Raw genomic sequence first — 16,922 nt, 5'->3', positions numbered from 1 at the left:
TCTATTGCGTGTTACCTTTTCATTATGTAAAATAATACTTTGTTGTGTTTGGTCACTTAGCTCAGTTTCAATACGCACAGTTCCAAATGTCGCGAGTGCATTAGAAGCACGAATATGTGAAATAGCAACATCATGATCCTCTATTGCTTTAGTTAAATTATTTAGCTTGCTGTATCCTGCAGTTGTCCAAGTGGAGCTTTTGTCATAGCTAAACAGCAAACAATTCCAACAAAACAGTCTGTTACACTTAACAATTCCAGTTAGCCAATCACATCTTTCGTAATTGGTATTCTGAAAATGGCGAGTAATATTCTTTTGTTGCTGGATTAAATTTGGCAATGCAGGCTTTGGTCTTCCTTTAAAAATCAAAGTTTTCTTTTCTTCGAATGTTCTTCGGGAAAACGATATTTGTAACAAAACGGCTGTATTATCATTAACACCAGACATAATCAAAACTTTTTGCTGCACTTACATACAAGTACACAGTGTAAAACATGAGAGAAACAATATGTTTTACACTCAATCGACCTCACGCACATAGCCCAGGCAGGCAACTGACTGCTTGGTTATATGCATGTACTCGAGTCTTGAAAGGCTTCCCTCATTGGTTACAAGTTATGATGATGTGGGTTGTCATGGCAACGTCCCTTCCACAGTGCATTCTGCTAGGGTGCTGGCTGCCAGAGCTTGGGCCGCAGGGATGTACATTGTACATGCTCGCCAATCGCATGACTTACAATTGAACAAAACATATTTAGAAATGTTTGAGGACTTTAGGATTAAATAAACAGAAAGTTTAATCATGAATTTATATGTCATGATTCTCTTAATCAATCAGTGGGTTGCTTGGGTGGACTGCACATCACTCCTCTGCACATCACTGCTCTACACTCTGAAACCTCTAACATGTCATAAAAGTAGGTATTACAACAGATAAGATGTCTGAAATATGTGGTCCACCATGCAGAGATCACTGCTGCCCTAGATCATATATGTAACAGATAGGTCATCGCTATGTTAAAATCGGGAGCACTTTGAAGAGAACAAGCGCCAGGATCGCCACCTGTCCGCCGTAAACGAACACAGGATGGCAGTACAGTCACTAATGCAATTCAAATGGGAATTATGACGTGACTCCTTATGTAACAACTAGATGGCAGCATAGTAAACCTGACAAAAGTTGTTAACGTCAAAGCCTATAAGGCTGACCTATCTGGGGTATATATGATCTAGGCTGCTGTGTGTATGAACATAATTGATTTTCTCCAAATCTTTGAATAATATTTGCTAAACAGATTTTACTTTCGAGATTATGGCTTTGCCAGGTGCGAATTTCAGTGATGTACAGGGTAATGTAGGCTTACCACGTACAGAATCATTCATGGCAAATACTTTCTTATAGCTTCACGAGATTTTTACAGATACACTTAATTATGGATGGCACTTCGAGGAAGTGAACTGGAAGGTGGTTGGAGCTCAGTGCTTACAAATACTTATTCACAGCAATCTTAATTTATCAATCTGAGCTAAACATACCATCACAATCAACAGGAACGTACGCAAAAGGGGTAAAGGGTTACCGGGTTTAACTCTCTCCCCTCTATAACTTAAAAAAAATTACATAGGTATTTAAATTTAATTATTTTTTTATCCATGATCGTTTTCTCTTCTTTAATTTCTCACTGTCAAAGTAACAAAATCTACATAGACATAAGACATAGTCCTCCTTCAATATAATCCCTGTGCTTGGTGCTGCAGCACATTCGAATTATAACAATGCTATCTTTATTATAGAGCTACATACCACCTAGTATCGTCCTTGTAATAAAATGATGCTGACACAATATGAAATTTAACTTATGTAACATATTGAAAAGGTTGTTTTGACAGTTCTGCAGTGTATATGTTAAATATTGTGCATTATCGATTTTAAACTCATTTTAAGAGCAGTATTCATTACTTCATTGGTTTGAGTTCTGACTTTACTGTGAAATGTTTGTTTGTGCATTTGACAGTTCATATTTTAATATAAATATACAGTACATAATAATATTAATAAATATACAGTACTTAATAATATTAATAAATATACCATAACATAATAATAATAATAATAATAATAATAATAATAATACACAATTTTAAAATTCCAATAATGTAAATTGTAAGCAATTTTAATAATGACGTCCCCCCCCCCACCCCGTAACAAAATTCTGCAAACGCCACTGACAATCAGCCATCAAGATAGATTAAGAGTATATTAGGTGTCGGGTTAATTGTTGATAAAGTGTTAATTCCCGATTTACCACGAAAATCGTCTGTAGCTGCATTTAGATTGGCAACAGGCCATGATTGTTTGGCCAAACAACTGCATAGAATTGGAATATATCAGTCCCCTAACTGCCCATTGTGCAATTCAAACCAAGAAATGGATTCAGAACACCTCAAAATCTGTGCTTCTGTGGCTGACCATGATAATATCTTTGAAAAATATTGGAGTGCAAGAGGTCAAATGACTTTATTGTCAAATGCCTGGCATTAGAAAACAACAACAATTGTTGATAAAGTACAGTTGCCTCATCTGGAATTGAACCTCTTGCCACCTGAATCTAGAGCATGCACCGTAACCATTAGGGCACCAAAGACAATACAGTAGTCATTATATTGCCGAGGATCAAAAATGATTTCTAAATGAAGGTTCATCAATGCAGTGGAAAGAATAAAGTAAACTTACGTGTTAGAAATGAAGAGTGTGACAAGTTCTGGAGGAACGTAATCAAACACAGGATTGTATGTGTGAACTTTTGATAAAATTGACCCATCTGAGTATTCTAAGATGCCCTCTGGTGACACGAAGCTATTGAATGCATCTTGATCATAAGAACACAAGTATTGTGGACTTAATTTATACATTGGTGCCAAAACAATTACCTGTAAAAGAAAAATATTTGATAAGAGCACAAATTAATTAGGAACATAATATTAATTTTTATTTATTTATTTATTTATTAATATTTGTGTGCTGAACAACAGCCAGAGGCCAATTATAGTTCAGCACAATACACAAACAGAAGATACAAAGGTGCAAGAATAAATAAAATGATATCTTAAATCAAGAAAAACATACATAAATAAAACTGAGAACAAGGACAGTAAATACTAATAAACGAAACTATACTTTAAAAGGATCTAAATTGTTCCCATGCAAATTGGCATATTTTATGCAACTACAGACTGGAGAAAGAGATTTTTTATTTCTGTTGTAAAAAATTTTTTGAAATCTTAAACCTTTTGTAGGAATACGAAGGCTGATAATGTTTATGACAGACTCACAATCAATATCACCCTTCATAACTTTGCAAAAAAATTTATAATCAAGATTTTGACGTCCAGAATAAAGGCTACAACAGTTAAAATATTTACAGGTAATCTCATAATTAATATGAGAGGAATTGGGTATAAATCGAAAAGCACATAAGGAAATAAATTTTCTTTGAATATTTTCCATTTTCACCGAATCAGTTGAAATAATGGAATTCCAGGCTACAGATGCATATTCAAGTTTAGATCGAACCAAAGTAAAGTATAGAATTAGACGCAGGATTAGAAAAAGAATAAGTTATAGATCTTATTAAACCAAGCATTCTTATTGAATGATTATAAATATATTGAACTTGATCATGAAAATATAATTCAGAATCGAGTAATACACCAAGATCTTTAATAGAATTTTTCCTAATAATACAGACGTTATTAAGAGGATAATTAAATTTCATGGAAGTAGTTTTTCATGAGTACGAAATGACAAAAGTTTTTGTTTCATTAATTTTCATTCCATTATCGTCAGACCAAAGTTCAATAGAGTTAATATCATTTTTAAGGGTTTCGCAATCAGCAGGACTATTTATTGTGCGAAAGATTTAGAGATCGTCAGCAAATAACAGGTAGTTTGAACTTATTCTTTTACATATGTCATCTATAAATAATAATAATAATAATAATAATAATAATAATAATAATATAATAATTATCATCATCATCATCATCATCATCATAATCATAATAGGCGATTTCATATCAGTGATGTAGTTTAAATTTTGAGCACATAATATCTATAAGAAGTTTAAGTTTTAAGAATAAACTATAATTAACTTACTGGAACAGAATAATGTTTAGCAGCAAGGGCAACGATATGGCTGCCACAAATAGCTCTCAAACCTCCATTTGCCATGACCGTGTGAGTTCCAATAATAACCTTGTTTACTCGAGACATAATTGCAAATATAGCAGAGTCTGCTATTACAGTAGTCTGGATCTTGCTCTTTCCTAAACTAACGGCCAATTCATGACCCTGTAATCAGAAAGCATTATGAATTACATTTTATTAATTTGCAGTAAAAGAAAAAGAATATCATAGTTACCTACTTTACCACTTTCTAAACTTTTATAGTAGGACATATAGGTACTATGACTGCTCCAGCAGTAATAATTTCAGTATAATTGATAGGTACTCGATTGTATTATAAAGAACATGATTGTTGTTATTGAACACAAAGTCTCGTAATAACTTTCTGTTTATATCTTACGGTTAGTGCCTTCATACTTGCTGTGTGGCTTTAGTCATTTAAATAAAAAATTACTATAAGTAAAAATGTCGAAGAGCTCTGCAAGTAGTTCTGATGGTATAAATAAAAAGGTACCTCGGAGAAGCATATCAATGGAGACAAAAATTAACATCATTAAGCTGCATAAATGCAGGTGAGTGACAATGACAATAATTTAAAAGCAATGTGATACCACGTGTTAATTAAGTATAAACCTGCATTATGAACATGATGTTGCATACGATTACGAAATTTTTTCTTTGTTATTTAGTGTGTCTGCATTTAAATTCTTTGATGAATGATATGTTTTCTTACTTTACTAAGCAATTTTAAATTAATTACGAAACATTGTTTGTTATAACAAAAATATTATTATTAAAAAAACAAAAATAAATTTTCTTCTATTAACATTAACTTAATTAGTTAATACTAATTTAAAATTAATTGAAATAAATTAAGTGTCCTATGCGACTATGTCATTTGGTGGAGAGAAGCAAAACTTGCAGGTTATAGTCAGAAGGTTCAAATATTAACATATCAGAATCAAAATTAATTTTCTGAGTAACATGTGAAAAATAAAAAAAATACGAATCATAATTTTCAAAGCAGTCTTTGTATAATTTTCTCCGAAAGTGAAAAATACAAATTTTAATTCCTGTTGAGCAAATATTACTTGGTTTGTAAACGAAAAGAGAACTCTGCAATTGCAAATCAAGACTTAGGTTTAAAAACTTACCAGACAAAAGGGTGCACATTCTGCAACGATAACCTCAAACTTCCTCTCAGTGGCAGCTTTTTTGAGAAATGCTTCCACTGATGCTGACTTTCCCAATGTCATGATGATCTCATTTGAATGAATGTGCTGCCTTGCTTGTTGCGCAATATTATCTGCACTGTAACATAACAGTTCACTTCAATAAGCAGTTATTGTTCTGTGCTTTCTTATTCTACACTGTATTCCACAGCTAAATAGCCCTGTGTGCTCCTATAACATTTGTCTTATGTGGAAATAAGCCACTCGAAGAACAGGAAAGTGACGTCAATTGTACTGTTACACCTGAGCAATAAAATCATGTTTCCTTAGCATTTAATTTTAGGCTGAAGCAGCTACACAACGAAAAAAAGTTGAGGAATCTTGCCAGAAGGAATAGGTTTCCTTTAAATATTATGAACTTGGGGCATATTTGAATCTTTTAATAATTTAAAAATTTAACTTTTTTTACATAATATAATGTAATGTGAGTCAGAATAATTTTAAAATGTTTCAATAAATTTGACAGAGTAGCATTACTACTCGTCTGATAAGATACCTTGAAAATTTCACAAGTCAAACTCAAATAGTTTTTGTACAAAGTGTACTAATAACCTGGAAAATATAGATTTCAAAAAACAGTGTTTAAAATTAAATGTCACCTATATTAATGGCCATTATGGTGGGGCAAATTTGCATGAGCACATTTATGGGATACAGATATTCTTGGAATAGGATACATAAATTATATTAAATGTTCAGAAAAGAATACTCTAATATAAACACACAAAGAAATTACAATTTTTGACCATATTAACAAACAACTTCCCTAAAACTGTTGGGTCCAGTCATTAGAATATCGAAATTCATTTATTCCAAGTTTAAGAGCGAATTCATTTCCATTTCTCTTTTCAATTTCACCATAATAAAAGTATATTATTTGTCTATGTGTAATAAAATCATTCATTAAGTTAATCTTCAAATATGCAACTTCCGCTCCTTGAACTGTTTGGTCTCAATAGTATTGCGATTTTTTAGATAAGTTGATAGTGTAGACCAGGCATGCCAAAACCCTGCACACTGTGCACTTTCTATTCCCCTACCTGGAGGGAGTGAATTGCGTTGGAGGGGAGCACGACAGGGCTATACAGTACCTGCAGCAGCATATCAACTTTTGTTGAAGTAACACAGTTTCAGTATGGGTGCTGATTTGGCTGTGTCTGTGAATGAGTCATGATAAATAAAGTGAGGAATTCACCCACTCTTTCCAACATTGCTTCATTTCTTATTCTGTCTGTCCATTTCACACGTTCCATTCTTCTCCATATCCACATTTCAAATGTTCTATTCACTTCTCTTCACTTCGTCTTAATATCCATGTTTCTGCCTCATACAATGCCACATTCCATACAAAGCACTTCACTAGTCTATTAGTTCTTTTTCCAAAGGTCCGCAGAAGATGATTCATTTTCTATTAAAAGCTTCCTTGACCATTGCTATCCTCCTTTTGACTTCCTAGCAGCAGCTCATGTTACTGCTTATAGTACACCCCTAGTATTTGAAGCTGTCCACTTGTTCTACTGCCTCATTTAGAATTCGCAAGTTTATCTTCAGTATTTTTCTTTCTATGACCATGGTCTTCGTCTTATTTGTATTTATCTTCATTCCATACTGCTCACAGCTGTCATTTAGCTCCAGTAGCATATCCTTTAGTATCATCTCCTCTTCTGCTAACAGCACCATATCATAGCAAATCTTATGCACTTTATTCTTCTTCTTCTTCCTACTGTCACTTCTCCCATGTTCTGAAAATAGTTCTTTACTAAATCCTCCTTGTGAGTGTGGAAAATGCTACATCGGGTAGATGGGACGCACCATTATGGAATGCTGCAAGGAACATCAACACAGCATAAGACTATATTACCCTGATAAGTCTGCAGTAGCCCAAGACAGCCTAAAAACTGGTCACAAGATAGATTTCGGCGCCACCACCATCTTGGACAAGACATCAGGTTACTGGGACTTGGTTATCGAGGAAGCCATCGAAATCCAGCTAGATGGCAATAATTTCCACAGAGATGGGGGTCTACAGCTGAGTACAGCATGGAAACCTGCCATCAATACGCTTAGACCACCAGCATAAAGCAGACAGTCAGGACCAGCAAGTAGCTCCTGATTGGCTATCACTTCCACCAACCAGAATGCGCCTCATTGGCCCGCAGCGGGAAGTCCTACTATTGCATATATACTGGCTAGACATGGTCCCACATCGCTTCATTCCCTGAAGAAGATGGCAGAGCTAGCCATCGAAAGCTTGGAAGCAAATCTCCAACTCACCTGGCTGAGAACCCGAGAAGAGTTATTCTATTTCTTCTCCTATCCTGACTCTGACTTGTTTCATATAAAGATTACTGAACAGTCTTCTCTCTTTCCAATGCACACCTATTTTCTTTAGGATCCCTATCAGTTTATTCCAATCCACTCTGTCAAAAGCCTTTTCTAGGTCCACAATACTATATATACTTCTTCATTCTTCTCTAGGTATCTTTCGCCGATTGTTCATAGCAGTTCAATTGCATCTCTCGTACCTTCTCCCTTCCAGAAGCCGAACTGCTCTTCCTCCAACTGTTCTTTCATCTTGGAATACAAACGTTGATTCAGTATTCACAAGAGAATCTTTGCAAGTGCGATATCAGGCTGATAGTCCTGAACTCGTTACATTTCTTGGCATTATTCTTTTTCGGTATTGGAAGCAATACTGTCTCCGTAAAATCTTCAGGTCATTAGCCTTTTTCATATATTTCGTTGCATAATATGCATTCGAAATCAAGATTAACTGTATTTCGAATTAACCACATTTCAAAGCATATAAATCTCTATAAATCAAACTGAAGAATAACAAGGCCTTTGAAATAAGTGCTACTGTGAATTAACTGATTTCGAAATAACGAGTTTTTATTGTACATGTAACCTAGATCAATGCATTTTCGGACACACAATGCATTGGAGAACAACACAGCAGCTTGTAGTTAGTCCATCATTATCCTGCCATGATCTAGCGGAGTACCCATGTGCATAAGTGTGCACTCGCTAAGCATGGCAAGCATAAGAGCTGAAAGGTCTGATCTAAACATTACCACTTTTCTCCATCAAAAGTCTCTCCACTTGTTCTTAAGATAACATCTGTTACCAAGAGTTGAGAACAAAGTAATAATGAGTCTCGAAAGAAAATTTTGCACTTATTCATCTTTGTTCAAGTCAAAGAGACCTTTTACATGCAGTAAATCTACTACATAGGACTAACAGCTTTATTTTATCATCCAATGAAAGATTCACTTAGGATTTGTTTTGCCTTCGCCAAAATTGAACCTACAGTACATACCCCGAGTCTTAACAGTAAGCATTCTAGTCACTAGATCATTGAGATGGCAATAAATATAATAAAGAGAAGATTATGCTCTCAGAATTGTCAAACTTTAATAAATATTTTTCATGTATTTATTTTAGTAGGTTATTTTACGATGCTTTATCAACATCTTAGGTTATTTAGTGTCTGGATGAGATGATGATAATGCTGGTGAAATGAGTCCAGGGTCCAACACCGAAAGTTACCCAGCATTTGCTCATATTGGGTTGAGGAAAAACCCCGGAAAAAACCTTAATCAGGTAACTTGCCCTGACTGGGAATCGAACCTGGGCCACCTGGTTTTGTGGCCAGACGCGCTAACCGTTACTCCACAGGCGTGGACTTTTTTCATGGAGTAAATTAACTAAAAACATGCAATCAGTGATACAATGTATGGATTTTCAGGATGTATACAGAAACATACCACTCCAGCAGTGTAATGGTACAGAAAAGAGTTAAGCCATGGTCCAATGACTCTATTATGCATCGAAGAGATGAGCTGTATGGTAAGCAAATAGCTGCTGTCAGTTTATTAAATCAGTTTGTGATTATATTGCAGACCTATCAACTTTACTGTATAATGCATGTCACCCATAATTAGCTCTCAACTTCTGCTCTCCCACACTGATATGATAATCTTCTAGATTAAAAGAGATGATTGCATAAGTTTCGTTTTAATGTCATCATCGTCGTCATTATCATCATCATCATCGTCGTCATCGTCATCGTCGTCGTCATCATCATCATCATCATCATCATCATCATTATCATCATCATCATATCAGAAAGGTTTATTTCGTTTTTACTATCATATTTCCATCCCGTTGGTACTATAGAAAAGCTGTTGTTGTTCTCTAATGGCCGCAATTTGGGATCATTTAACCCATTTTGCTTCTTGCTTCCCAATAAAGCTGAGAGAAGTTTTTATTTCGTTGTGCTTTCTTGTTCAGTGCAGTGCATGTGAATAGATGAACCTGGTACGTTGCATAAGGGGCATGCTTCAGTATTAAGGATTCCAATTTTGCAGAGATGTGCTGCAAGGCAGTCATGACCGGTGTTTAATCTGAAGGTGGCAACAGTTTCTTGTCTTGGTTTTTAGCTATATGTTTTCCAAAGTTTGTTGATATCTGCCCTTTTTTCCTTTGTGATTGTTGATCAATTTTATGGAGTATTTCCAATGGATACCATCATACATTCGCGTAAGTGGGAATGAAATTGCTGATGAATTAGCAAAAAAAAAAAGGCACAAAACTGCATAGACAAAACAAAGTTTTGAGTACACACACATTAGGCATCAAAATTAAAACCAAATCAGAAGCAGAAATACTATATAGAAAAGTTATCGTCTACCAAATTCCCATCTATCGCATTTCATCTCTTGTCAGTTGGTAGATCTGTTGTTACATGCACTCTGCGATTGTCAAGAATGACATAAGATGTTTAGTTCAGTATTTCGCTGATATGGCTGGATACTTGGTCGCATTACACACAGAATGCCTTTCTTAACTGGCTTACAACCAGATTAGAATATCAAATTTCCGTAATTGATTAACTAGCGGACTTACTCGTGTTAATTATGTAAGTCTGTGCAGCTTACAGCTGTTTCGGTGTTTCATCACACCGAAAGTGGAGTGGAGTCGAATAGTGTGAGTGTACTGAAATTGATCTGTGTTGAGAATTTGATCGATCAACACCTTTCAACAATCAAACGCACCCACATAACAGGCAGAGAAGTTCGAGATGACGCCGAGATCTAGTAGGCTCTGAGGATGGTGTGATGAAATACCGAAACAGCTATAAGCCACACAGACTTACATAATTAACACGAGTAAGTCCGCTAGTTAATCAATTACTTATATTCAAGTGTTAAAAGTAGTGTACGCAAGATTCAAAATGGATCAAATTTCCCTTTAAGAAGCTCGCTAACCAAAATAATAAAGAAGTCCTTGTGGAATGAAATTCTGACTTTATTGTCTTTTTGCCACTATTTTATCTTTCAAATAATACGTATTGTGGAGGATTCAATTTGTTACCTTGTTTCCAGCTCCATCTCGAATTCACTTATGTGCTCCAAAATAGAGGGACAGAGTTCAGGTAGCACTTTGTTATAGTCATCTACATCTCCTTCAGAAGTAACAATCTTATGTAGTGAGTCCTGTGGATCTACTTCTTCTTGCTTGTTCTGTAAACAAACAAAAGGAGATTTTGTTTACACTGTATATTACCGTACCATAAAGGTACGACAATAAGCTGCAACACATTGATCCGATATCTAAATCACACCATTTTCAAGACATAAAGCTTCATTAAGAATTTTAAATACAAAGATAAAAGGAAAGTGATCGAGGAAAAGATCAAATTAAAAGTAACCTACAGGAATGAGGATATGAATGGGCAGAAATATACAAAGAAATAGCATACCTTCCATAATGAAATTGTTTGTAAAAGCAGGTTGCACCATGAGCATGTGAGGTTGGGATTTGAGTAGAAGAGGTTATGAATTAGTATGCTTCATTACCCCTTGCAACCCGACATGACATTTAGCAGATGAAAAGCCATCTCAATTCGGAAGTCCATCTTCTAACCAATGACTCCTGTCGATATTAAAATGTAAAGAAAATTGCTTACGTATTATTTTCTTAATAGGTTATTTTATTGTGCTTTATCACCTGCTATGGTTATCTAGCGTCTAAATGAGATATAGGTGATAATGCCAACGAAATGAATCCAGGGTCAGTGCTGAAAGTTACCCAGTATTTCTTCTTAATGGGTTGAGGGAAAACCCCGGAAAAAACCTCAACCAGGCAACTTGTCCCAACCAGGATTTGAACATGGGCCTACTCGTTTCACATTCAGGCATGCTAACCACAGCAGTGGTCTTTACTTACTATTCTAACATCTTCAATTATATTAATATTAGGTGAATACAAAGATTGCCAAAATATAGATTCTCCCTGAAGGGATGGGGGAAGCTGAAAAGTAAGAGAGAAAGTGGCATAAGTCTACCAATATCTTTGAATATGTAGTAGCACACCCTTTTGCTTTGTAAGTCCTGTTCTTAACCTGCTTAGTTGCACCATTACAAGATGAATCAGTAACTTCAAAATACCTTGGTGGACTAAGAATTTGGAGGAACTATTCAATAAAGCCAGAAGAACTAATCTTCAATCTGACTGGAAGGCTTACAAGTCTTCAATAAAGGATTTTAAATATAATATTAGGAAATCAACAAACATTACGTTAAAAGCAGCACTCAGTTATGGCAGCGAAATTTGGATTTTAAACAAACGAAATTCAAAGAAATTTGAAGCAGCTCAGATGCGCTTTTTAAGATCCCTATTGGATATAACGAGATTCGAATATCAAAGAAATATAGATATCCGAGAAAAATTACAAGTTTCTTGTATAATCACAGAAATTCAACATTATCAACAACAGTGGAACAATCATATACAGAGTGTCTGATTTAAGCCATTCATTTTTGCTTAGACAGCCCAAATATCAGTCCAGACATGTGAGAGATATTCAATGGTTTCGCAGGCGGAATCAGGGGTGTGTATTAGTGCCCATGTGAATGTCTTTGTATGATAATTTTATGTTAAACATGTGCAGTCAGTCTCTTAATTATTTATTTTCTTTTGGTTTTCGTTTCTTATAAAATCGCTTATATCATTGGATAGTGTTTTATTGAATCATTTGCTCTTCTTATAGTCCCAATATTATTTCTCAATGCTTAAGTTAGGTCTCTCTCCAATCCCTCAGATTAGTTTGTTTTATTTCATTCGGAATAACGGACATAATAAAAAAAAGTACCTTTAAAGAACAGACAGCATAGAGTTTTAACACAATTCATTCATTTACAGATATTCTGAGTATATCACTCCTAGCGACACTACCATAAGAATGTCACAACCTGAGTAGACCAAGAAAAACATTGGACACAGACTATGAGAGACCATATGGCACTCTGACATACCAGATCGACGACAACCTGCGTGGAGTTGGGCCATACTGATGAATTCTTCTTGCTGGAACATATTACATTCAATTCTTCTCTCGCTATCTTTCACTTTTGCTGTCACGAGTTTCAGAGATTCGAAATGTGAATGATTACTGAAGGCAGGATTCGATCTTTAATAGGTAATTCTGTGGAACATTCTGGTTCATATGATGTTTCGATCGATTACATTTTTCCGTTTTAAAGTAGTTTTAACTAGAACATTCTAGAATCACCTGAAATCGGAGCTCGAAATTAAAGAGAACGAAAAAAGTGGGGATGGAATCTTCACAGGCAGTCGAAATATTCATAGAACCCATTACTCTAGCTGAGAGCCATTAACTACCTTGACAGATCTGCGTATTAGAAATTAATGTTTCTTTCCTCAAACGCATCATATGAATCAATATATCAAACAGTCCATACGTCTATGTTTATTTATTATTTTAGCTGTTTTCAATCATTGTTGTTTGTTGTTTATTCACCTATCCAAAGACAGATCTGAAGCTCACAACTGATACCAACATGGCAGCACTTATGAGGCAACTAGGCCAGGAGATAATGGGCTAGAGTGGTCAGTTTTTTCCCTCCTCCCGTGCATACATCACCGATTAGCTACAAATTATACTAATCAGACTTCAGATGTTTACAAACAACTGTTTTTCCTCTGACACATATCGTCAAGTGAGATGTACTGCCTGATAACAGATGTACAGCTGTCAAAAGAAAAAGTGGCCGCTCTCCTGAAACAAAGTTCCCTTCGCGTATCTTCGCTACAATTCGGAGACAGGCGATGTTACATGTTGTTGGACCATGTTGCCTGATATCTACAGTTATAATTGAAGTATACTGTGTGTTATCGATAGCATAATGGTAGCGTTCAGGCCTCTTATTCATGAGGTCCTGCGTTCGACTACAACCTCGTGCTTTTTATGTCCTTTTTTGTTCTGTTTTTGAGAGAGACAAACTAGACATAATGGCTCCTTTCTTTTTTATGATTATTTTAGTAATTAACATCAGGTTCATTAATATATTATGCCATGACTTTATCATTATCATTATGATATTGTGGCTGCAAATGGAAAGAAAAAAGATTTTATTCTCAATAAAATATCTTTCGTGGCATAAACAAATTTACTGGCGTCGGCCTTAAAACATTCAAACAATTAAGAGTTCAAAAAACAAAACAAAAAGCCACAATTCAATATTTAGTCTATCTTCCTCTTATCTCGATCATCTTGCAGTCGAGTGGGCATGGAATTGACTAGTCTTTGCAAATAGCGACTGTTCTTAGACACGATATTCCAGGCATTCTGAACATACACACATAAATGTTCTGTCCATGGGCAGGTCTTTCATTGCAAACCCAGCAATCTCCAATCTTTCCTATTTTCTGCCTTCCTCTTAGTCTCCGCATATGATCCACGTATCCTAATGTCGTCTATTATTCTTTTCAACCAGAGACCCAACCAATTCCTTTTTCTCTTTCTAATCAGTTTCAGCATCATTCTTTCTTCACTCACTTTTTCAAACACAATTTTATTTCTTATTCTGTCTGTCCACTTTACACGCACCGTTCTTCTCCACATCCACATTTCAAATGCTTCAATTCGTTTCTCTTCATTTCGTCGTAATGTCCATGTTCTTTCCCCATACAATGCCACACTCCACACAAAGCACTTCACTAGTCTCTTCCTTAGTTCTTTTTCCAGAGGTCCGCAGAAGATCCTTCTTCTTCTATTAAAAGCTTCCTTTGTTCATGTTTGCAGTTTTCTTGGGAAGGATAGGCCTAAATGCGGTAACATCCCGTTGCTTTCCGCACACCACTATCTCTTTCGCATCTTATTAAATTCCAGGGGGCCCAAGCGTGGAGATGAGGAGAGTGGATTTGACTAATTGGACCCTCCGGACTTCACCGAAAGTCACGGCAAGGGTTAAATATTAATTCTATCAGGATGTTTGACCCGGTCAGAGACCGGGAAATCTCAATTAGCCTTTGCCCCCCACATCCTGGACTAGCTTCTACGAATCATCAGAAAATCTTAGAGTGTGATTGGGCCAATTTTTCCGAAAATGTTTCCACACTTTTGCTCTCGTAGCTCAGCGGACGAACGTCGAAATTTAGATGTCAACGTCTCAGGTTCAATTCCTCGTTACTCCTTTTCATTTTATTGTGGTTCAAGATAGTATAATGTAATAATACAAAAAGAAAAACTAATACCAGTATTATGCAACTGGATTTTTCCAAACCTAATATTAAATTTATGTTATTTATATGGCTAAAGAACGATTACAATATAAATAACTTGAATATTATTTATACAGTATCACTAAAGAACGATAACAGAATATAAATGATAAATATCGGTTTGTTTAATTAATATATTGCGAAAGAACAATAACAATATAAATAACTTGAATATTGTTTTATAATGCTAATGAAGGAAAACAGAATATAAATGATAACTTGAATATTATTTAAATCGCTAAAGAACGATAACAATATAAAAAACGTGAATATTATTCATATCGGAATTTCACAGATTTATTACAGATGTATTTAAGAAATTGTAGAAGAATAGTAATTAGTAACAGTGTCCTATTTATTCTTCTTGGAGCCAAATTTGTAACTTTTAAAAGTGTGGTTATTATGTTGAAGTGTATGTGTTGTAACGGATGCTTGATTTGTTATGTATGTGAGTCAGTTATGGGATGCTTAATGTCGTCGCAATGTCGTAATTATAGTTTGATTGTGTTTGTGTGACTATTGTGTATTAATTTATGATGTATGGTACGGAAAGCTGCATATTTGTGTTATAGAAGTGTTACGTATGTGTGTTGTTAATGTTTTTGTATGTTTCAAATTGATACCTGATATTTGTTTTGCAATCGCAATGCCTAATTTACGGATTGTTTATGTTTTGTTTACATCGCGTAAGCTAATTTAATTTTCTTTTCCATTTCTCTTTATGCTTATCTTTTTTGTGTATAAAACTATAGCCCTAACATACATATGTAAAATAGGGCTAACCCCCATTGGAGATACAATAATTATTATTCATATCGTTATAATACGATAACAGAATACAAATGATGACCTGAATTTTATTCATATCTCTAAAGAACGATAACAAAATATAAATATCGTGATATCCATAAAGAACGATAACTGGATATAAATGATAATTTGAATATCATTTACATCGCTAAAGAACGATTAAAAAATAAAATGAAAACTTGAAGAAGGCCCGAACCCACAACCTTTGAATCATTAAACAAGCACTCTACCGCTGGTCTACGAGGCGCAGATATGGAACACTTTCATAGTTCCGGAACTGCTTGTACAAGCACATGCATCGTGTAACATCGCCGCGACCCGAAGTGGACTTTGAAAATATTCGCTGTTCACGAGTGCGGCCACTTTTTTTTTTTGACAGCTGTACATATCAGCTAGAACCTCAATCAGAGGTATTTCAATCACTATTAAAACTAAAATGCAAGCACTGTGAATTAGAGAATTTCAACGACAAAAAGTGTCGAACCCTAGTCGTGTTGTGCATTATGCCTAAATGAATTGGTCGGAGCTAAAATGAACTAAGTCAAAATATGCAGTTTATGGGTTATGGCAAGAATTTGAACAACAGATGTCATGCGCATCGAATGGTGGAAGAAGGAACTAAGTCAGACTTTTAAATGTTCTTTGGTCTTCTATAACATAAAAATATATACATTTGTGGAATGGTTTTTGCTTCTCCTGAAAAGTTGTGAAAAGTGACTTAGTTCCTTTTAGCTCCGACTGATTCAATTTATAAATGGCTAGTGTCAGACACCCTGTACAAAGAATGGAGAGAGAGAGAGAGAGAGACTTCCAAAATTAACTTTCACATATATACCAATAGGACACAGAGCAGGGAAGACCAATATATTGGTGAAGGGATCAAGGTCATCTTTCTTAGATACTGTCACAGATCTCATGGTCTAAACTAGCGGTGCACAGCCCGCGGCCTGCCACTATATTTGCCGCGACCCAATAGTAAAGTTTCAAACTTAAAATTTTAAAACATATGTGAACAGACCTGTATTATTAATTACTATAAATTACATTAATCTCTAATTAGTAAGACATTTATGTGAATTGTATTTATTATTGGAGAATGTCTGCGA

The 16,922-nt window shown here is 35.1% G+C and overlaps 1 protein-coding gene across 3 annotated transcripts in view; it reads right to left on the bottom strand.

Annotated features, from left to right (window-relative positions):
* Positions 1 to 16,922, bottom strand: part of eIF2Bbeta (eukaryotic translation initiation factor 2B subunit beta) — a 60,468-nt gene that overhangs the window by 24,533 nt on the left and 19,013 nt on the right. For all 3 annotated transcript variants that reach the window (XM_069826640.1, XM_069826639.1, XM_069826638.1), the window contains exons 4-7: positions 10,795 to 10,943; positions 5,341 to 5,497; positions 4,157 to 4,351; positions 2,735 to 2,931 (exon numbers count right to left, since the gene is read on the bottom strand). In XM_069826640.1, the coding sequence (XP_069682741.1) occupies positions 2,735 to 2,931; positions 4,157 to 4,351; positions 5,341 to 5,497; positions 10,795 to 10,943 (698 nt within the window). The remainder of the gene's footprint in view (positions 1 to 2,734; positions 2,932 to 4,156; positions 4,352 to 5,340; positions 5,498 to 10,794; positions 10,944 to 16,922) is intronic.

This window comes from Periplaneta americana, chromosome 5 (genome assembly GCF_040183065.1).
Source record: "Periplaneta americana isolate PAMFEO1 chromosome 5, P.americana_PAMFEO1_priV1, whole genome shotgun sequence".
Taxonomy (NCBI): Eukaryota; Metazoa; Arthropoda; class Insecta; order Blattodea; family Blattidae; genus Periplaneta; species Periplaneta americana.
Note: the sequence above shows the minus strand (reverse complement) of the source record. Positions and strands in the feature narration are given on the sequence as shown.